Below are 22,219 nucleotides of genomic sequence, written 5' to 3'. Positions count from 1 at the left end.
GTATGTGTGAGTGTTTGTGTGGCTGGTTCGTCGTGCTGTTCGGGTGATGGGAAATGGCGGGCGGGCGAGGGAGGGAGGGCGGATTGCTGGGCCCGTTTGGTGGTAGAAAGGAATTTACAGTTTGTGAAATGTGCGCGTGGAACGGTGCGGGATAAGTTGGTTGACCCATTTTTTCGGAAAAATATTTGATGAGTTGGCTAATCGGCTACACACCAGCGCGCTCCACGGGGCTGGTGGGAGCCTGTGCACTTGTTTTGCCGCGTTGCGAAATTCAATCCGCATTGGGTTGTGATTTTGCTTTTTTTATATGTATATTTTGTTTGGCAATTTGGTTATCTTGTTTTTAACATTAAAAAAACATAATTAAACATTATGAAATTGAGATAAATGTTTTTAAACAAACGAGATAAAATAGAGAAATTTCATCCTTTCCTTATACGAAAGACAGTCGTCAACGCTACCTTCATTGATACGAAGTTGTCCACTTCGGCATAAAGCCCTTAAAGCAACTTAAAGCGAGAGAGAGAGAGAGAAGTAAGGAGTGGTAAATCAAATAAAAGCCTTTCTCGTTATTAATTAAAAAACATCAATCAGCTCTCACTGCATCATCATGTCGCATTTGTCACCAGAAGTAGTCAGCGACCGACCGACCACTTGGTACGACGCAATGGCCTCAGATTGGAGAACAGGAGGCTAGGAAGCGGGCTGGGGAGGCATATAAAAACCAACCCATTCCATTCATCCCTTCCCGTGCCGTTGAAGATGGCACCTGAGCGAGCCGCGGCACGGCGCACGGGAAAGCAATGATTACAAGTTTGTGAGGACTGTCACGGAAAGTGACGACGCTCGGGACCCGTTGGTTTCCCTTCAGGTTGGTTGAAAGCCATGGGAAAAAAACGGGGCGAAAGAGGGGTCCACACACACACACATACACACTCACATTGGAATGCGCCACAGCGCATTCGTCACCTGGCCGGTCCTTCCCTTCGCTATGTCCCAATGTCCAATCTTCAAACCAGTCGGCACGGCTCGAGGTGTGTGTATGATCAATCGTGTCCCCCTGCCCACCACTTCCCCCTCCCCTCCCGCGATTTGACCGCCCCGAGGGTGACGATGACTCCTTCAGAGTGTCAGCGGGACCTTTGCGGCCCCTGTCGCGTTCTCTCTCTCTCTCACACACTCTCGATGAAACGATTGCTTCACCGCCATGAGCGGGGAGAAGTGGCCAGATTTTGCGTACTTGCGCGCGGCCACTTGGCACTTTGGTAAAGACAACAAACTACAAAACGCGTCAAGGGGGGCAGGGAGCAGTAGAGAAAAAGGGTGGCACGGGCGCAGAAGAGAGAGAGAGACGCGAAACGCTGCGCCGAACGATTGGAAAGTTTCGGTGTCGATGAGCTCTTGTCGTTCGTCGATGGTGACCCGACCGGGCGGGAAACATTGGCCGGGGAGACGGCCGCATGCATGTGTGTGTGTGTGTGTCGGTATCGATTGGATGTTGATGATCGATGCCCAATGAAACCGACAGCAGCAGCAGCACCGCACAGTGCACAACCGAAAGTGAAGTGGTCGTCACAAAAAAGGCGCCCCCTAGGCATGGGGAGAGATAATAAAAGAAAAGCCTGGGACTGCATGCATTACATTACAAGGCACATTACACATTACGCTCGAAACATTAACCAACAAAAAAAGGAAGGAAGATAAAAGATCACTCTTAATCTTTTGCTTGCTCAGTCGAAGGGAAAATCGATCGTTCCCGAAACGGCGAAATGGCAACGCGAATTGATTCTTTGCAGTTTCCCTTGATGCTTTTTTGATGGAGCTGGGGCTGGTCTTATTGTTTGCTTTTACTAACGACCACCGCAAAGCGGGAATGGAGAGTGCAAGTGTGTGTGTGGCTATAGGATTAGTTCCTTCCTGCTACTGCCTTTAATCCATCCACCCCAACCATGGCACTGTTGAACTAGATCGAATTCAAACAACGATCGGTTTCTCGCCTCAAAACCATCGCGCACAAACGATTGAAAGCAAAACCGTTTTGGCAAAAAAAAATAAATAAACGGAAAAAACTGGACCACCAGGCCATCCCATGTAAGGCTGCAGGCACGCTGAATGTGTTTGTGTGTTTGTTTGTAAGGAAGAATATTTATGCCATATGCAAAACCACTAACCAAAGCCTGATGCGGTGTGATGTGGTGAAATTTCCGTTCCACCCCTAATGGAACGTTCTCGGTTTCACCACTAGCCGCGAAGGAGCCCGCGGGAGTGGTACGCCGAATTTGGCGCTGTGGTGAAATTGCACACACACAGTGCTACAAAACAGGGACACACGTTGCGAAATATGGGTTTTGGATAGAAACGCTCCCGCGTTGGAGTGACACTCCACAGCACGCGGCCGAGCGGGTCTTCTTTATCCTAATTTGGCTAACCGCTCGTAGCTTTTCAAGAATTTCCAAGCCGGCCCCGAAAAGATTCACCCAATTTGGAGGTAACACAATGAGCGTTTTGTTGCTGCTGTTGTTGCTGTTGTTGCGATTTCTATTGTTTTCCCGTTGGTCGACGGGTTGTTGCCAAATTGGAATCGATAGATTGTGTCAAACAAGCTTGTCAAAATTCCCATTTTCCCCCCAATCACCTAGTTCGCACTGGAATTGGGGAACATTTTCCACCGCTCCCATGCTGTGGTTTGAAATGAGACGAGGTTTTTTGTTTTTCATTTTCATCTTGTTTTAAATTAAACACATAATTGCAAACCACAGTGTGGCGCTTGGTGCGCTTACGCCATCTTAAAAGCTTCGCCGCTTCGTCGGTTTCGTCGCTTGCAGTCGCCCGGTGACTTGCGCGCTGCGCCAACAAGCGACGAACCTCCCCTTCCAATTGGATTCGATTCGTTTTGTCATTCGCGGCAAACTTATGATTCATTTCGAATTGGTGAGGGTGAGAGCGATGGGGGGTTCGATGGAAGTACAATTATGCGACCACGGCTCACGCTGGTTGGACCGTTTTTCCGCCCGACCGAATGGCGGGTGTTTTTGATGCATTTTTCATCAACAAACCCGCCGTCCGCTGGGGGCAGTCTTTGAGATTTACCAGTGACTAGCTGACCGGCTGGCAGGGGGGAACGTGCGGGAGATTAATTTTCCTTTCGATTGGTCGCCACGATTGGGTGGCGGTGTACATCAGTATTCCCGTCGTACCGCACGGGCTGGCGGCGGTGGAAAGTTTCTGTTTGCTCGGTGCGTTTCTATTCACACAATAGACGCCCTATTGGGGAGCGCGCGCGCGGTTTCTTTTCGGGCAGGTTTCGGGCTTTTCGGGCGGGTGAAAATTGCAGTTTGGCAGGAGTACCAGTACCGGCGTACCGGATGTCGGACGCTACTAAAACCCTTATGATGGTTATTAAGCATTCCGGAACCATACCTTTTCGCACGTACGGACACACAGCAAAAGCGGCGAGTCATTCATAAATCATCGTACAACCCTTGCTTTCTCTCCCGTTCCCGCTCTCGCTCTCTCTCCCTCGCACCTCAAACACAACCAAAACCTGTACCTTTTGGCAGGTAAAGTGATCGAGGGATCGAGGGATTCGATCACCAGTCAACACCTTCATCCGGTCCGGTGTTTCAACGGAGGGATTTTGAACACGCTATACCTGTGCAGGAATGTCGGCTAGAAAGCAAACCGGGATTGCACACACGAAACCGTCACCCGGTTGAGTCACCTCACCTTCCAGCTCGTTGGACAGGGAGGAGAAGGCTCGCGTAGGAATACGGAAGAGATGTACGATAATGATTTTTAATGTGCGTTTTTTCATTTCCCTTCTCGATCGCGCGCTCTCAGAACGGGTCGGCTTTGGGACATTACACGGCTGATCCGTTAGACGCAACGCTTCTTAACGGCAGATTCAAACGATCGTAGCGAGTGACGATAAGCACAAGGTGAATCTTCTGGCAGCTTTTGCTTTGCCAACCTCACCGTTAGGCCACCGTTCTTGTGTATATGTGTGTGTGTGTGTGACGGTCGATCTGCGTCTGAATGCAACGTCATCGGAACGCAACGAACGGCTCAGCATCGGTTTGGATGCAGCGTGTAAGATCTTAAAACAAAGGCCAACCAACGCACGCATGGAGTGGTCGGTTCCAATTTTCGAAACTGCCTACTTCCCCCACAAACACACACACAGACGCAGAGCGATACACTCTACCAACTGTTTAAGGGTACGCAATTTGTTGCAAAATCGATCGGCAGTGACGGCGAGGGCCCACTGGTTCGATCGGTTCCACTCGAGAGTGAATGTTTTTGTTTTTTGTGCTGTTTCTACACACCAAGGCCATGCGAGATGCCAAGAAGTACCAGCACAATCATCTCGGGCTTAATGGCAGCAGCGCTACCAGCAGCAGTGGCAGCAAATAGAACGAACCGTTCCGAGCCACACTGCCAGTTCGTCATCGAACGAAACGATGCCGGCGTGAATCGTGAATGTCTTGCCGCACCTTTTTCCCGTTTTTGTTGCTTTGCTTTGCTGTCCTCAATGCGTCCATGTCGAAAGCGCATTCTTGTGCCCGTTGGACATACTTTTTACCATGTCGTTGGTTGGTTGTCGCTTTTGTGTGTATGTGTGTTCTGTTTCTCAGTTTCTGTTCTGCCACGGGACGGTAAGAATCAAGGTTAACGCGTTAATATCTAGACCCACGGGCTTTAGCTGCAGGGGTGTTCCGTGAGCAGCAGCAGCACCGAGGCAGGTTTTCCAGTCTACCTTGTGGGTACACTTAATAACCTTCCAGAATCCGGTGGTACGCGTTGGTAGTTCTTAATCTTCCAAAAAACGCATCCGTGTGGGGGGGGGGGGGTGGTTTTTATTGGTGCGGAAGGGGCAGTAGAATGCAGCCGCAATGCGGGCTGGGAAGGGGGGGGGCTTCGAAAAAGGTCTGCGTTGAGTGCGAGATGCTAGAAGCGGAGACGGTCGCTAGGAGACGGCCGAGAATGACGATCGTTCAAGCGAACGATCGCGAGACCGTGTCGGCTTAACAGTAGACGAGCGAAGGGAGGTTTGAGCAGGAGGGGAAAAACAACACACACACAAACAGACCGATAAGAAGAAATTAACCCAAACGGTGTGTGTGTATTGCTTCAATTCCAGTTTTAAGGTCCGCCGGGAAAACGGTTTCAAAATAAAGGCATTTTTTTACAAGCGCGTGCAACAACACACATGCTCCCGACTTTCAGGGAAATCGAACGTACACGTCATGGTGGGGAAGTCGGGAAAAACAAAAAAAAAGGTGGAAGCCTCTAGGGGAACGGCGAGGCGAGAGCCGACAGGTTATGTTTTTTTTAATGTTAAATAATACACGCACTGTAAACGCGCTGTGCGCGCACACACAGCTGACAGAACCGTTGCTCTGGTCTTGGTTTTCATGGCGCGGAAAATAGATCACGCGAGGAAAACGGCCCAACCCAAACGACCCAAACTCCCCCCGGACGGATCGTACCGCGGTAGTAACCGGTTTGGTTGCACGAGCGCACACACACACACACACACGAGGGGAGTTGTGTGTGCGGGCCACCACGTCACCACCGCGGCGAGATGTGGGCTGTGTTGCGGCAACTTCGCTTCGCAACACTAATTCCTTACACACACACACACACACACACACACACACACACACACACGTACGTGTGTAGTGTGGAGGGAGCTTTCTTCATCTTGTTCTCGTTTTGTGTGTTTCCCTCTTTCTTTCTCGCTCGAGGGGAATAAAAATTAGATCACTTCAGCTAACCAGTGTTACCTTGGTTGGGCCCAGCGAAAAAGGTCCCACAGTCACGGTGAGTTCTGAATGTCTTCCGTTAGCACCTGTGTTGATACGCGTGCGCAAGGGAGACAGCTAGCATCCGTTGGAGATAGAGAGATAGAGCAGCACTTCCGTGATCATGGAAGAAGGTTCTAGCTACCACTAATCGCACACAATGTGGTGAGCGGGCGCTTCCTGGCGGACATTGCAACAGCCTAGGTGTGCGCTCCACCCCAGCCACTCCCTCCGAGGCGGACGTTATCAATAACATTCTTCCGTAATTGTTCCCCGTTCCGACCGGCATCATTGAGGACCGGTTCCGGCGATACGATGCGAGCGGTGGGGCTTGTGCATAATTTACCACCGTTAGGAAGCTGGTGGTGGTGCTGGTGGTTCTGTGACGAACAGGACAGAACGAAATGTGCCAAAGGATGACCCACAATTGCGGTGGATGTGGCTACGAAGAGGATACAGGGAGTAGGTGTATGTGCTTGCGTGCTGTAGCATGATCATTAGCATCGGAGCAGTATCTGCTGGATGTAGGGCGTAGGCATCGAGAGACCAAGATGTATCAGATGTCCTACAGACGCACACACACACTGGGCAGAAGATAATATGTCAAGCAATTACTTGCACTCTATGTATCTGCGTGTTGGAATGTTTCGATTACCGCTGATGAGTCTCTTGAGAGTCTTCCTACCAGGAATAATGGAGTAATGAGCGATCTTCATGGAGGATCTTGCGGGAAGAGATGTTGTGATGCTCTAATCAAAGTCAAATGCATGTATTACCTCGTCCCATTACAGAAGAGGTCAAACTCCAATATCCGACATCAATACGGAAGGAAGATTTACACACAAATCATTGGGAATTGGCAATGCTCCTAATCGAAATCAATCAAAACCGCTTTATCTTAACACTTGCAAAGAGTTTCTCTCTCCACCGCCAGCAAAGGTTAGCTATATAGACGCCTATCCCACCCACCTCCCACCCACTTCATTATCTCCGGTAAGTGTTATCAATCAATGGCTAGTGCCGTGCCCGATACCCGCTCAATGTAACGCACGGCTTTCAAGGCTCCCCCAACCGAGCCCCATTGCCTCGATCGCCTTCAATCAAGATCAACCGCGCGCTAGTCAGTGAGGGAGCGCGTGGAACGAAAAGAAACATATGCCTACACACAAGCCTGGCCCCGCATTGGGCATGTAAACAAATCGGCCACCGCGCCCTGGCCCTGGTTGGCCGCAAAGATCGAGCGCGAGCGAGGTGGCGAACGTACGAAGTGTTGTTTTTCCGTGCGGAAGGAAAGTGTGCCTTTTCCACGCAGCCAGGCAGGCGAACACAGGCAGGCGTCAGCAATGAGTCCAAACCCTCTCCCCCCCCTATCTCCTCCTCCACCTCCACCATCGAACCAGTGAAATGCAGCGAGATAGTAGGCGAGCGCTGTTAGTGATCCAATTTGCTTTATGATTGCATTACATCGATCCGCTGCTGCGGATTGGATTGCGGGATTGGATTGAGGTCCAGATGCAAAACCGAAATGAAGGCCAAAAAGAAAGCGCAGGAAGGAAATGTGAGCAATGTGTGTTGGATGGGAGGGGGGGGGGGTTATTTTACCCCTCCCTCTTCCTCCCCTGTTTGTAGGACTGACCAACATAAGCGCCTCCGCCCGCTCTTCTTGGTTGGAAGCGAACTGAAACGGCCTCAAACACACAGACAGACACCGACATCTGAAGACACTGGGCGTGAAGATAGCATGTTATCGGAGTGCCAGTGCCCCACACACACTCGCTGGCGTAGATGTGTGTTTAGCACCAAAACGCTCCCCCGGGCACGTCGGCAATGTCGGCTGAATGGCCTAGTGGGCGAACCTTCTCGCTCGGTTGCTTAGCTGGCAAACAAAACCGCTTCGGCAGGGCAGGTTTAACCCAAAGCCTTGGTTGGTCACTCATGGGAAAAGTTTATAGCGACCCGCGAGAAAGACAATAAATCTGCCCGGCTGGGCCACCAATTCCACCGCTATACGGCGGGAGGAAGCGTTGCGTTAGGTAAGCGATGTGGCCGCACATTTTATTGTGATCTATGAGCCTGGCCGGGCGTCATATTTTGCTATGCTTCTTTATTTTTTTTAAAGAAATACAGCACCGGCAGCTGTTTTTGTGGAGCTTCTTCTCAGCAAGCGGTTTTTGATTTGCAATCCCGCACAATGGTTGATTTTGGTGCATCAGCTGAACGGTTTTGGGGCCACCACTAATTAACCTAGTAAATTAACGCTCTTGGCCAAGGGGCTTAAAGTTAACGCCACGAAAAACCGAGTGACCGCCAACACTCGATGGCCTTTGGCACACAATTTGCCATTATTCGATGAGGCAAAATATTGTCACGATTTGACCAGGGGGACGGTTTGGTTTTGGGAGAAAGTTTTGGAATGTCCACTCCCTCCTCCCGCGGCACAGCAGAAGCAATGTGATCCTTTCTCTCTCCTCCTTTGTCTCTCTTTCTCTCTCATTCTGTCTATATATTTCTGCAACACAATCATCGCCCCGCAACAAGTATTTGACCCACAAAAAACAGACACACAATTCCGTGGGATGGAAATGTGTTGTCGGGACGGGTCCACAACCGTTAAGCTTGGACGCCATTATGGCAGCAAAAAAAAAAAACATACAACCATGGCGTGACACAATTATGATCAATGGTTTCGCGTTTTGCGTTCTTGGCCGCAGCTTTTTAGCACCATCGACGATGGTTGGACGGAAAAACGGGGCACGGGGCAAGACACACATCAAAAACTCCTCCCCGGTACGCAAAAGGAGGCAGCAAGTGTGTGTGTGCGTGCCTGTTCGGTTACGGGCCGGCGGTAGTACGTCATCGCCAGCCACACCGCAACGGTTCACTAACCTCAAACAGTGACACGCGGTGCGCTTCGTACGGGTAAACGTTTCCTCAGCCGTCCTTTCCCTTCGCTTTCCGCACTCATATCGCGCTTAATCGTGTGCTTAATTTGGCAATCAAATACCGAAAAGCCAAACAATCAAACGGACGTTGGCATCCGCAGTATCTTCCTTACCAGTAGCAGTAGCGCCAAATCTTTCCAATAATGTAAAGCAAACTCTGTTCGTCACCTTTCCGTGCCGTCTTCAAGCGCCTTCGACATACCACTTGAAACTTCGGGCGCTCGATCGTTAACCCGCAAGCGAGAAAGATACACGGGCCCCGTTAGCTTTTCGCGACTCGCATGGAATAAATTACTGTCGCAACTGGCTGCCTGTGCTGTGTTCTACCTTTGCCACGCTACCTGCCACAAACACCATCGCGCGTCTCCACTAACCCAGTCAACCCAGTCAACGGCCCAAGACCCTAATTCCGATGCGTTCTTTTCCCTTCTTTCCACTTTCGACAGTCAGAAACTACAAACATGTACACGTTCCCCAAATGCTGGCCCCTGCTGCTGATAGTTGCCGCCGCCGTAACGGGAACATCCGCTGAGGTAAGCCATCCCCGGGAGAGGCTCTAGCCACTCTGGGACAACACGCGCGTAGTGGTTTGTCGAGTGGTTTGTGATAAACCTTTCTACCACTCGACTCCCTCGCATCGGGTTCGTTGTCTTGACACCTTCATTTGCATATTTTTCATGCGCTGTGTGATGCCGTTTTGCCCCTTATCAACGCCGCTGCCGCTGGTGGAAACGCCGTGAAACAACAACAGGATGTACTCACCTGCCCAAATGGTAAGCAGCCGCGGGGTCGAAACGGGTCGTGTCGTGGGCGTACCCTTTTGCCGCCTTAGTCCCTGGAAAGGAAAGCAGGGAAGAAGAATTAACATTTCCTTTCCGTTCTGCACGCAGGTTGGAAGCTACGGGGCCTACACTGCTACAAGTACTTTAACGTGAAACACTCGTGGGAAAAGTCGGCCACACTGTGCAAAAGGTAGGTTGAAAGGGTGTTTAGTGGCGCCCCGTTTGTACCAGATCCCCGTTTTTTTTTGCGAAAATCTCGGCTCAATGCTTCTTTTCCCCTATTGCGTGATCACCCGCTGCCCCCCCCCCCCCCACCAGGTATGGTTCCGAGCTGGTGACGGTCGATTCGTACGATGAGAACAACGCGACGTACAGCATCGCGACCGGCAGCGAGTACCGGACGCGCAACAACGTCAAGTACTGGCTCGGCTTCGCCTCGCTGGACGATCTGCGGACGAACACGCTCGAGTCGACGTCGGGCGACCTGTTCTCGCAGTACTCCGGCTTCTGGGCGATCAGCGAGCCGAACCCGCTGGCCGGCGAGTGCGTGGCGGCCAACCTGGGCCCGACCGAGCAGAGCTGGGAGCTGCGCTCGTGCGAAACGCTGCTGCCGTTCATGTGCAAGGCGCGCGCCTGCCCGCAGCAGTCGTTCCACTGCTCGAACGGGGCCTGCATCAACCAGGCGTACAAGTGCGACGGCAACGATGACTGTGGCGACGGTAGCGACGAGCTGGACTGTAGCGCCAGCTGCAACATCTACATGGCGTCGGGCGGGGACGTGATCGAGTCGCCCAACTTCCCGCAGAAGTACAGCTCGCTGCGCTCGTGCAAGTGGACGCTGGAGGGACCGCAGGGCAGCAACATCATACTGCAGTTCCAGGAGTTCGACACGGAGAAGAACTTCGACACGGTGCAGATACTGGTGGGCAGCCGGACGGAGGATACGGCCGTGTCGCTCGCGACCCTGTCCGGGAAGGGGGACGTGCCGAACAGGACGTTCATTACCGCGTCCAACTTCATGATCGTCAAGTTCACGTCGGACGGCAGCGTGGAGAAGAAGGGCTTCCGGGCGACGTGGAAAACGGAACCGCAAACGTGCGGCGGCGTGCTGCAGGCGAGCAAGCAGGAACAGTACCTGAAGAGTCCGGGCTTCCCGCAGGCGTATCCGGGCGGGATTGAGTGTTTGTACGTGATTAGCGCGCGGAAGGGCTACACCGTTTCGCTGGACGTGCAGGAGCTCGATCTGAACGCGGACAGTGACTTCCTGCTGATACGCGACGGGGAGAGCGCGCACGATAAGCCGATCGCCAAGCTGACCGGTACGCTCGAGTCGAAGCCGAGCCGGGTTATCATTTCCACCGGGAACAGGCTGTACCTGTACTTCAGCACGTCGCTGGCCCAGCCGGCCAAGGGCTTCAGCATACGGTACGTGGAGGGCTGTACGGCGGTGGTGAACGCGGCCAACGGTACGGTCGCCTCGCCCGCCTACAATCTGGCCCCGTACCCGAACAACCAGGAGTGCTACTTCGTGATCAAGAACCCGTCCGGCAAGCCGCTGTCGATGCGGTTCGTCGACTTTGACGTGCATCGGTCGGATCTGGTGCAGGTGTTCGATGGACCATCGACGTCCGGGGTGCGTCTGCACGCGGGCAACGGCTTTACCGATAGCAACGCACCGAAGATCACGCTGACCGCTTCCTCCGGGAAGATGCTGCTCAAGTTCATTACCGATGCGCTCTACAACGGCAAAGGGTAAGTTGTTTGGGAGTCAGTTGTTTTTGTGTGGAGAATTTCTCTGAAGTTCTTTATTCCTTACCTTCCTCCAATGGATTAGCTGGTCGGCGGAGTTCTCAGCGGACTGTCCCGAGCTGAAGCCGGGCATTGGGGCGATCGCTAGCAGTCGCGATACCGCGTTCGGCACGGTGATCAACTTTACCTGCCCCGTCGGGCAGGAGTTTGCGACGGGCAAGAACCGCATCACGACCGTCTGCCAGAACGGTGGCAACTGGAGCATCAGCTACATCCCCGACTGTCAAGGTAAGCGATTGCAGGTCCGCGGTTCGAACGACGTTCCGATCTTTGTTTATCTTACACTTTGCACCTCTTTCTCAACAAAAAAAACCCCAAACCACAGAGGTTTACTGTGGACCGGTGCCTCAGATCGACAACGGCTTTTCGTTCAAGACGACCAACGTTACGTACCGAGGCATTGCCACCTACCAGTGCTATGCCGGCTTTGCTTTTGGATCCGGTTTGGCGACGGAAACCATCTCCTGCCTGGCGGACGGTACCTGGGAAAGGCAGCCAGCCTGTATGGCGTCCCAGTGCCCCCCGTTGCCGGAGGTCTCGCACGCTAACGTGACGGTGCTGAATGGAGGTGGTCGCAGCTACGGTACGATCATCAGCTACGAATGTATTCCTGGGTACGTGCGGACGGGTCGTCCGATACTGATCTGCATGTCCAATGGGCAGTGGAGCAGCCCCGTGCCAAGCTGTTCGCGCAAGCAGTGCTACAAGTAGGTGTTCCCTTTCGAGTTTCTACGCAATTTTTGGGTTCTAATTTGTGTGAACGTGTGACCTTCCTCGACAGGATCCCGGAGGTACAGAACGGCTACGTGGTGGACAAGACGCGCGAGTACTACTACGGCGATGAGGCACGCGTCCAGTGCTACAAGGGCTACCGTTTGATTGGCTCGCACACTGTCAAGTGCAACGAGCAGCAAGACTTCTCTAATGTTCCGGTCTGTGAAGGTAGGTCGGGGACAGGTGGGCGAGCGACAGCGATGCCCCGATGCTAATTGCCACTTTCTTTCCCTCGTGCAGATATTGATGAATGTCAAACGTCACAGTGTGATGCGTCCTCGACCGAGTGTATGAATGCGGCCGGTTCGTTCCATTGCAAGTGTAAGACGGGTTACACCTCGTCCATGGAATGCCGACCGGTGGTCGATCTGGGCCTCTCGAACGGTGGTATATCGGACGACAGCGTAACGGTCTCGTCGACTGCTGCGGGCTTCGAAAAAGGCGTAAGTACCGCGTCACCTTTCACCGCGTCCACTCCTGGCATTGAACTTTACGCAGTGCGGCCTCTTGGTGGTGTGCCTTGCCTTAGTGCCTTTCACTTTACTCCGGGAGCTGTGTGGGCTTAACCCCTTTCTTAGCAACAGAAACCGGAATTTTACGCATACACCCTGCCGTGAAACTAAAAGATTCCTCCCCATTTCCCTGTTTTCCTGTTTCTCTTCAGATGATACGCCTCAACTCGGTCGGTTGGTGCGGCGCGGGCAAGGAGCGTGGCTCGAACTGGGTAATCATCGACCTGAAGGCGCCGACCATTGTGCGCGGCTTCCGCACGATGTCGGTGCAGCGCATGGACGGCTCGCTGGCGTTCACGTCCGCCATACGGCTCGAGTACTCGGACGACCTGTCCGACGTGTTCAAGGACTACGCCAACCCGGACGGTACCGCGGTCGAGTTCCGCATACTGGAGCCGACGCTCTCGATACTGAACCTGCCGATGCCGATCGAGGCGCGGTACATCAAGTTCAAGATACAGGACTTTGTCGTCGCGCCGTGCATCAAGCTGGAGCTGATGGGCTGCACCCGGCTGGACTGTTTGGATGTGAACGAGTGCGCGAAGGACAACGGTGGCTGCAACCAGAAGTGCGTCAACTCGCCCGGCTCGTACAAGTGTGCGTGCAACTTCGGGTACGAGCTGTTCCGCCAGAACGGAACCGAAGGGTAGGTGTCTCGTGGCGGAAGTGATTGTGGCTGTCGTTGTCCAAACATGGGAGAACACCTGGTTTTAAAAACCTGACGCTTGCTTATTTACGTTCACTTGCAGATTCTTCATCGAACGGCACGAGACGGGCGAGCTGGATGGGGATGTGTACCAGCGGAACAAGACGTGCGTGCGCAAGATGTGCCCGGCCCTGTCCGATCCGGAGAATGGCAAGCTGCTGAGCAGCGAGATCCAGCACCACTTCGGTGACGTGGTGCGGTTCCACTGCAACTTTGGCTACGTGCTGTCGGGCAGCTCGTCGCTCGCGTGCATGTCGAACGGCAACTGGAACGCCTCCATGCCCAAGTGTTTGAGTAAGTGGGGGGGGGGCTCCTGCATGGGCATCGGGATGAATTGAACTCGGTTTAATGATACTGACCTTGAACTGCTCCGCTTACCATCCCGCAGGTGCCAAGTGTGTCTCGCTGCCGGACGACGAAAAGGAAGGCCTGTTCGTGAAGCGGGGCGATCAGAACGATATTCTGGTGCCGTTCAACGAGAACGTCACGCTGGAGTGTACGACCGCGGGCAAGCAGATTGGCAAGACGGCCATCTCCACCTTCCGGCAGTGTGTGTTTGATCCGCAGCCGGGATATCCGGACTACTGGCTGTCGGGTGTGCTGCCGACCTGTTCGCGGGCCGACTGTGGCGTGCCGATGCCGACGGCCGGTGCCGAGTACGGCCAGTACGCGGACACCAAGTACATGAGCTCGTTCTTCTTCGGCTGTCAGAACACGTTCAAGCTGGCGGGCCAGACGACCATGAACGACAATGTGGTGCGTTGCCAGGCGAACGGTGTGTGGGACTTTGGTGATCTGCGCTGCGAAGGGCCGGTGTGTGTCGATCCGGGCCGTCCGAACGATGGGTTCCAGGTGGCGAACAGCTACGAGCAGAGCTCGGAGGTACTGTTTGGATGTTCGCGTGCCGGGTACATTCTGATCAACCCGCGGCCGATCACGTGCGTGAAGCAGCCGGAGTGCAAAACGATCAAACCGATCGGCATCTCGTCCGGGCTGATCCCGGACAGTGCGATCAATGCGACCTCGGAGCGCCCGAACTACGAGGCGAAGAATGTGCGGCTCAACTCCGTCACGGGCTGGTGCGGCAAGCAGGAAACGTTCACGTACGTCAGCGTCGATCTCGGCAAGGTGTACCGCGTGAAGGCGCTGCTGGTGAAGGGTGTCGTGACGAACGATATCGTTGGCCGGCCGACCGAGATCCGCTTCTTCTACAAGCAGTCGGAGAAGGAGGACTACGTGGTGTACTTCCCGAACTTTAACCTGACCAAGCGCGACCCGGGCAACTACGGCGAGCTGGCGATGATTACGCTGCCGAAGTACGTGCAGGCTCGCTTTGTCATACTTGGCATCGTGAGCTACATGGACAATCCGTGTCTGAAGTTCGAGCTGATGGGATGCGAGGAACCGACGGCTGATCCGCTGCTCGGCTACGACTACGGCTACTCGCCGTGCGTCGACAACGAGCCGCCAATCTTCCAGAACTGCCCGCAGCAACCGATACTGGTGAAGCGGGGCCCGAACGGCGAGGTACTGCCCCTGAACTTTACCGAACCGACGGCACTGGACAATTCTGGGTCGATCGCACGGCTCGAGGTGAAGCCACCGCACTTCAAAACGACCAGCTACGTGCTGGAGAACACGGTCGTCAAGTACATCGCGTACGATTACGACGGCAACGTGGCGATCTGCGAGATCAACATCACCGTGCCGGACATTACGCCGCCGCTGCTCGACTGCCCCCAGAGCTTCGTGATCGAGCTGGGCGAAAAGCAGGCCAACTATTACGTCAACTTTAACGACACGATCAAGCGCGTGAAAGCGTCGGACAGCTCCGGGGACGTGCGGATCGAGTACGTGCCCGAGTCGGCCTCGATCCCGCTCGGCGGCTTCCGCAACGTGACCGTCGTGGCGACGGACAAGTTCAACAACAAGGCGACCTGCAACTTCCAGGTGTCGGTGCAGCCGACGCAGTGCGTCGACTGGGACCTGCAGGCACCGGGCAATGGGGAGATCAAGTGCACCGCGCAGGAGTCGGGCGGCGTCGAGTGTGAGGCGACGTGCAATGCGGGCTTCCGCTTTACGGATGCGGACAAGAAGAAGGTGTTTACCTGTCGGAAGGGACGCTTCTGGAAGCCATCGTCCGTCGTGCCGGACTGTGTGTCGGAGAACACGCAGCGGGCGGACTATCAGGTGGTGGCGACCACCACGTACCGGGCGAACGGTGTCGTGTCGGAACAGTGCCTGCCGCAGTACCAGGAGCAGACGGCGAAACACTTTGCCAGCCTGAGCAGCGTGCTGTCGCAGCGCTGTTCGGCCGTGTACGTCAACATGAACGTGACGATCCTGCGGTCCGTGCCGCGCCTGCTGGAGGAGAACGTGGTGCAGATGGACTTTATACTGCTGATCGATCCGGCGGTGAAGCAACCGCAGCTGTACGATCTGTGCGGCTCCACGCTGAATCTGATCTTCGATCTGAGCGTCCCGTACGCGAGTGCCGCGATCGAGCCGCTGTCGAACGTGAAGTCGATCGGGAATGAGTGCCCACCGCTGCGTGCACTCAAGAGTGCGATCTCGCGCGGTTTCACCTGTGGCGTCGGGGAGGTACTGAACATGGACACGAACGATGTGCCGCGCTGTCTGCACTGTCCGGCGGGTACGTACGCGGGCGAAAACCAGAAAACATGCTCGCCCTGCTCCAAGGGATTCTATCAGCATCGCGAACGACAGGGTTCGTGCCTGAAGTGTCCGGTCGGCACCTACACCAAAGAGGACGGTTCGAAGGCGGTACAGGACTGTGTGCCCATCTGCGGCTACGGTACGTACTCGCCGACCGGTCTGGTGCCGTGTCTGGAGTGTCCGCGCAATTCCTTCTCGGCGATGCCGCCGCTCGGTGGCTTCCGCGACTGTCAGGCTTGCCCGAGCGGTACCTTCACCTACCAGCCGGCGGCACAGAGCGAATCGGACTGCCGGCGCAAGTGCGCGGCCGGTACGTACTCGCACACCGGGCTGGCACCGTGCACGCCCTGCCCGAAGAACTACTACCAGAAGTCGGAGGGCGCGACGAGCTGCAGCGAGTGTCCGTCGGGCCGCCGCACGGATACGGTCGGTTCGGTAACGGCCGACGACTGCAAACCGATCACGTGCAATGAAAACTCCTGCCAGCACGGTGGGCTGTGTGTGCCGCTCGGTCACGACATCCACTGCTTCTGTCCGGCCGGATTCTCGGGCACGCGGTGCGAAATTGACATCGATGAGTGTGCGTCGCAGCCGTGCTACAACGGCGGTACATGCAAGGACTTACCGCAGGGGTACGAGTGTCGCTGTGCGCGCGGCTACTCCGGCATCAACTGTCAGGAGGCGAAGAGCGACTGCGATGCGGATCCGTGTCCGGCTCGGGCGATGTGCAAGGACGAGCCCGGGTTCGGCAACTACACGTGCATGTGCCGCAGCGGCTACACCGGCGACAACTGTGACGTCACGATCGATCCGTGCACGGCCGGGGAGAACCCGTGCGGCAACGGGGCGACCTGTGTGGCGCTGCAGCAGGGCCGCTTCCGCTGCGAGTGTACCGCCGGCTGGGAGGGACACCTGTGCAGCATCAACACGGACGACTGTGCGGAGAAGCCCTGCCTGCTCGGTGCGAACTGTACGGATTTGGTGAACGATTTCAGCTGCTCCTGCCCGCCGGGCTTCACCGGCAAGCGGTGCCAGGAGAAGATTAACCTCTGCCTTTCCGAGCCGTGCAATCACGGCATGTGCGTCGATCGGTACTTCTACCACGAGTGTGTCTGTACGCCGGGCTGGAAGGGAGCGGCCTGCGACGTCAATGTGGACGAGTGCGAGAGCGCGCCGTGCGAGAACGGTGGCGTCTGTACGGATCTGATCAACGACTACCAGTGCAGCTGTGCGGACGGGTACACGGGCAAGAACTGTCAGCACACGGTGGACGACTGTGAGAGTGCACCGTGCCAGAACGGCGGTACGTGTGTGGATCGGCTCGACGGGTTCGCGTGCATGTGCCGACCGGGGTACGTCGGTGTGCAGTGCGAAACCGACCGCAATGAGTGCCTGAGCGATCCGTGCAGCCCGATCGGGACGGAGAAGTGTGTGGATCGGGAGAACGCGTTCGAGTGTGCGTGCCGGCAGGGCTTCGAGGGCAAGCTGTGCGAGAGCGACATCGACGACTGTGAGTACGCGCCGTGCCAGAACGGTGGAACGTGTTTGGATCGGGTCGGTGGCTTCGAGTGCCAGTGCCCGGCGGGCTGGACGGGCGAGCGGTGCAACGTGCAGGTGACGGCGTGCGACGTCGAGCGGCCGTGCAAGAACGATGCGGAGTGCATCGACCTGTTCGAGGACTTTTTCTGCGTGTGTCCGAGCGGCACCGATGGGAAGAAGTGTGAGACGGCGCCGGATCGGTGTATTGGGCAGCCGTGTATGCACGAGGGCCAGTGTAAGGATTATGGCTCCGGGTTGAACTGTTCCTGCTCGAGCGATTTCACCGGCGTTGGGTGTCAGTATGAGTTTGATGCGTGCGAGGCCGGCACCTGCCAGAATGGGGCGACGTGTGTCGATCGGGGCAGCGGCTACCAGTGCATCTGTCCGCCGGGCTACACGGGGAAGAACTGTGAGCACGATCAGGTCGACTGTAAGGACAATTCCTGCCCACCCGGGGCCGTTTGCATCGATCTGAACAATGACTTTTACTGCCAGTGTCCGTTCAACCTGACCGGGGACGATTGTCGCAAATGTAAGTGCACGTTGTGGAGGGAGCAGTGTTTTTGTTGGGGTTTACCTTGTACTAATCTCGTTCCGTTCGTTCTTAATCCTCCAACAGCGGTCCAAATTGACTACGATCTGTACTTCAGCGATCCGTACCATTCGTCCGCGTCGCAGGTCGTACCGTTCTACACGACCGCACCGGACAGCTTGACGCTCGCTATGTGGGTCCAGTTCGCCCAGAAGGACGACACCGGCATCTTCATCACGCTCTACTCGGCCAAGTATGTACAGGGTGTGGGAGAGGGCATCTCTATAGACCGACAGGCTTAACACCGGCTCTTCCCATTGCTTTCTTGCTTTCCCACTCCAGCGCACCGAACGTGATCACCAAGCGCAGGACGATGCTGCAGGCCCACTCGAGCGGAGTGCAGGTTTCGTTCTTCGACGATCTGCAGGACGTGTTCCTGCCGTTCAAGGAGTACAGCACGATCAACGACGGCCAGTGGCACCATATTGCCGTCGTGTGGAACGGCAAAACCGGACAGCTGATGCTCATCACGGAGGGCTTCATCGCCAGCAAGGCAGAGTACGGTGTGAACCGAGTGCTGCCCAAGTAGTAAGTCTCATACTGAGGAGTTTCTTCAACACAGCAGCATTCTAATGACACGTCTCACTTCGTCTTAGCTGCTGGCCCGTACTCGGCGCACCGCTGATGGATGGCAACCGGAAGGAAGCGTACAGCGATCTCGGCTTCCAGGGCAAGCTGACGAAGGTGCAGATCTGGAGCCGGGCGCTGGACGTGACGAACGAGATTCAGAAGCAGGTGCGCGACTGTCGCAGCGAGCCGGTACTGTACAAAAACCTCATCCTGAACTGGGCCGGCTACGAGCAGACGCTCGGCGGTGTGCAGCGCTCCGTCCCGTCCACCTGCGGCCAGAAGAAGTGCAAACCGGGCTACGCCGGTGCCAACTGTCAGCAGCTGCAGGTCGACCGGGAGCCGCCGCAGGTCGAGTACTGTCCGGCCGATCTGTGGATCGTGGCCAAGAACGGCTCGACGGTGGTGAACTGGGAGGAGCCCCGGTTTACCGACAACATTGGCATTTCGAAGATCGTCGAGCGGAACGGGCACCGGTCGGGCGAGACGCTGCTGTGGGGCATCTACGACGTGATGTATCTGGCGTACGATGCGGCCGGTAATACGGCCGCCTGCGCGTTCAGGGTGACGATCGTGGCCGAGTTCTGTCCGGCGCTGGCCGATCCGCTCGGCGGCACGCAAAGCTGCAAGGATTGGGGTGCGGGCGGCCAGTTCAAGGTGTGCGAGATCGCGTGCAATCCGGGCATGAAGTTCTCGCAGGTGGTGCCACGGTTCTACACGTGCGGCTCGGAGGGCTTCTGGCGCCCGACCGCCCACCCGACCGTGCCGCTGGTGTACCCGTCCTGCTCGCCGACCAAGCCGGCCCAGCGGTTGATCCGCATCCAGATGCAGTTCCCGTCGGACGTGCTGTGCAACGAGGCGGGGCAGGGTGTGCTGCGGCAGCGCATCAAGAATGCGATCAACGCACTGAACCGCGACTGGAACCTGTGCTCGTACTCGATGGAGGGTTCGCGCGAGTGTCGCAACGTGGAGATCGATGTGCGCTGCGACCGGAACCGCCATCCGAACATTGTCAAGCGCCAGACGGTGCTGCAGATCTCGCCGAATCCGGAGAGTGCGTACGCGATCAATGCAACGATTCCGATCAAGAGGTAAGAGAGAGAGTGATGGGGAGAGAGAGAGATTGTGTCACGCGATGACTTACTTTTTCCCCCCTTTTTCCCAGTGAGATTGTGAGCAACTCGAACGGCCAGCGGTTGAACACGCTCAACCTGCTGGAGAAGCTCATCCTGGAGGACAACCAGTTTGCGGTGCAGGACATTCTGCCGAACACGTTCGGCGATGCGTCCTCGCTCAATCTCGTCACCGAGTACGCCTGCCCGCAGGGCCAGGTGGTGGTCGAGCCGGACTGTGTGCCGTGCGCGGTCGGCACGTTCTACAACGTGTCGAGCAAGACGTGCCTGCCCTGCCCGGAGGGTTCGTACCAGCCGGAGATTGGCCAGCTGCAGTGCAAGAGCTGCCCGAAGATTGCGGGCCGGCCCGGCGTGACGGCGCTGGTTGGTGCCCGCTCGGCCGTCGAGTGCAAGGGTAAGTAGTGACCAGTAGACAACTCCAACATTCGTGCAGTGCCCTTGATTAACGCTCGCTTCCCATTCCTTGCAGAACGATGTGCCGCCGGTAAGTATCTCGACTCCGTTACCGGACTGTGCCAACCGTGCGGCTACGGCTACTACCAGCCGAGCGAGGGTTCGTTCTCGTGCGAGATCTGCGGCCTAGGACAGACGACCCGTACGGCGGAGGCGACGAGCAAGAGCGAGTGCCGGGACGAGTGCAGCTCCGGCATGCAGCTCGGGCTGGAGGGCAAGTGTGAGCCGTGCCCGCGCGGCACGTACCGCAAGCAGGGCGTCCAGTCGTCCTGTCTGCCGTGCCCGAACGGGCGCACGACCGCCAAGCTCGGCTCGTCCAACGTGGAGGAGTGCTCGCTGCCGATCTGCTCGCCCGGCACCTACCTGAACGGTACGCTGAACGTGTGCGTCGAGTGCCGCAAGGGCTTCTACCAGTCGGAGTACCAGCAGACGTCCTGCATTCCGTGTCCGCCGAACCACACCACGCGCAGCACGGCAACGGTAAGGCTCGGGGGCTGCAGCTCCTGCAAAAGGGAATAGAGATGAAACGGGAAATTAAAACAAATTTTGGTCGGTTTCAGAACAACAAAAACGAATGCATCAACCCGTGCGAGGACGTGTCGGACGGTTCGCCGCGCTGCGACCCGAACGCGTTCTGCATACTGATACCGGAAACGTCCGACTTCAAGTGTGAGTGTAAACCAGGCTTCAACGGAACCGGCATGGAGTGTTCGGGTAAGTGTGCATTGCGGGTGCATTGCCAAGAGCTGTCAAGATGCTAATGATCGATCCCCTCGTTTGGCCCTGCTTACAGATATGTGCAATGGTTTCTGCGAGAACGCGGGCCACTGCGTGAAGGATGCGAAGGGGATGCCGTCCTGCCGCTGCAAGGGATCGTTCACCGGCACCAAGTGTACCGAGCGGTCCGAGTTTGCCTACATTGCCGGTGGCGTTGCCGCTACCGTCATCTTCATCATACTCATCGTACTACTGATCTGGATGATTTGTGCGCGGTAAGTGTGGTGCGACGGCGGCACTGGGGGGCAGGTGTTAAATTTGTTCTCCTCTCGCTTCCACAGAGCCAATCGCAAACGGGATCCAAAGAAGATCATCTCACCAGCTGCGGACCAGACCGGGTCGCAGGTTAACTTCTACTACGGAGCGCACACGCCATATGCCGAAAGTATTGCGCCATCGCATCACAGCACGTACGCACACTATTACGACGACGAGGAGGACGGTTGGGAGATGCCCAACTTCTACAATGAAACGTATCTTAAAGATGGTACGTATCTGGTTTGGCATTTGCCTTTTTCTCTCCATCTTCTAACTTTCTCTCTCTCTCTCTCCCACACTCCAGATCAATTCATCGGTGTTCAAGGTGCCAACGGAAAGCTTAATTCGTTGGCTCGATCAAATGCATCGTTGTACGGTACCAAGGACGATCTGTACGATCGGCTAAAACGTCACGCTTATACCGGTAAAAAAGGTAAGCTGTTGCTATATGAGCCTTTGTTTGTGTTATCAAGCATCAAGCATCTAATCTGGAACTTTGCTCTCTTCCCTCCAGACAAAAGTGACACGGACAGTGAGGAGCATTAGGCACCGTTGTTAAGTTAAGTATTAGCTCATATTAAAATCCCTTCGAAATACTCTTGTATAGAACAAAAAACAACACACAAACACACACACACACACTTACACATCTTAAGTAAAAAACCCCAGTCGAACGAGGAACAGGGCGAGAAGAGAGAAGAGGACGGTGGAGAAGAAGAATACACAATACACGCGAGAACAACAACCTTTTCATTGAATAAATTGTATGTTTTAAATTACGACTTTTAATTAAAAGCTTTCCGATGTTTATTGCATTTTATTCTACAATATCCGAAAATTTCATGCGAAAACATATTTTTGTTTTCTTAGGGCCAAATGTAATGTTGAATAAGAA

At 55.4% G+C, this 22,219-nt stretch overlaps 1 protein-coding gene across 1 annotated transcript; it reads left to right on the top strand.

The window, feature by feature from the left end:
* The first annotated feature begins 6,664 nt into the window (after positions 1 to 6,664).
* LOC120908888 (sushi, von Willebrand factor type A, EGF and pentraxin domain-containing protein 1) lies at positions 6,665 to 22,119 on the top strand. Its single transcript, XM_040320364.1, has 22 exons — positions 6,665 to 6,797; positions 9,193 to 9,279; positions 9,498 to 9,519; positions 9,637 to 9,718; positions 9,847 to 11,280; positions 11,363 to 11,565; positions 11,663 to 12,044; positions 12,119 to 12,279; positions 12,352 to 12,554; positions 12,776 to 13,269; positions 13,373 to 13,623; positions 13,718 to 18,076; positions 18,164 to 18,329; positions 18,419 to 18,664; positions 18,733 to 19,794; positions 19,869 to 20,230; positions 20,306 to 20,769; positions 20,850 to 21,003; positions 21,083 to 21,281; positions 21,348 to 21,553; positions 21,629 to 21,757; positions 21,839 to 22,119. Exons 2-22 carry the CDS (start codon positions 9,208 to 9,210, stop codon positions 21,868 to 21,870), a joined length of 10,683 nt encoding a protein of 3,560 aa, XP_040176298.1. The 5' UTR covers positions 6,665 to 6,797; positions 9,193 to 9,207; the 3' UTR covers positions 21,871 to 22,119.
* The last annotated feature ends 100 nt before the right edge of the window (positions 22,120 to 22,219 follow it).

Source organism: Anopheles arabiensis, chromosome 2 (genome assembly GCF_016920715.1).
Source record: "Anopheles arabiensis isolate DONGOLA chromosome 2, AaraD3, whole genome shotgun sequence".
Taxonomy (NCBI): Eukaryota; Metazoa; Arthropoda; class Insecta; order Diptera; family Culicidae; genus Anopheles; species Anopheles arabiensis.
This window is presented reverse-complemented; position numbering and strand designations above follow the sequence as displayed.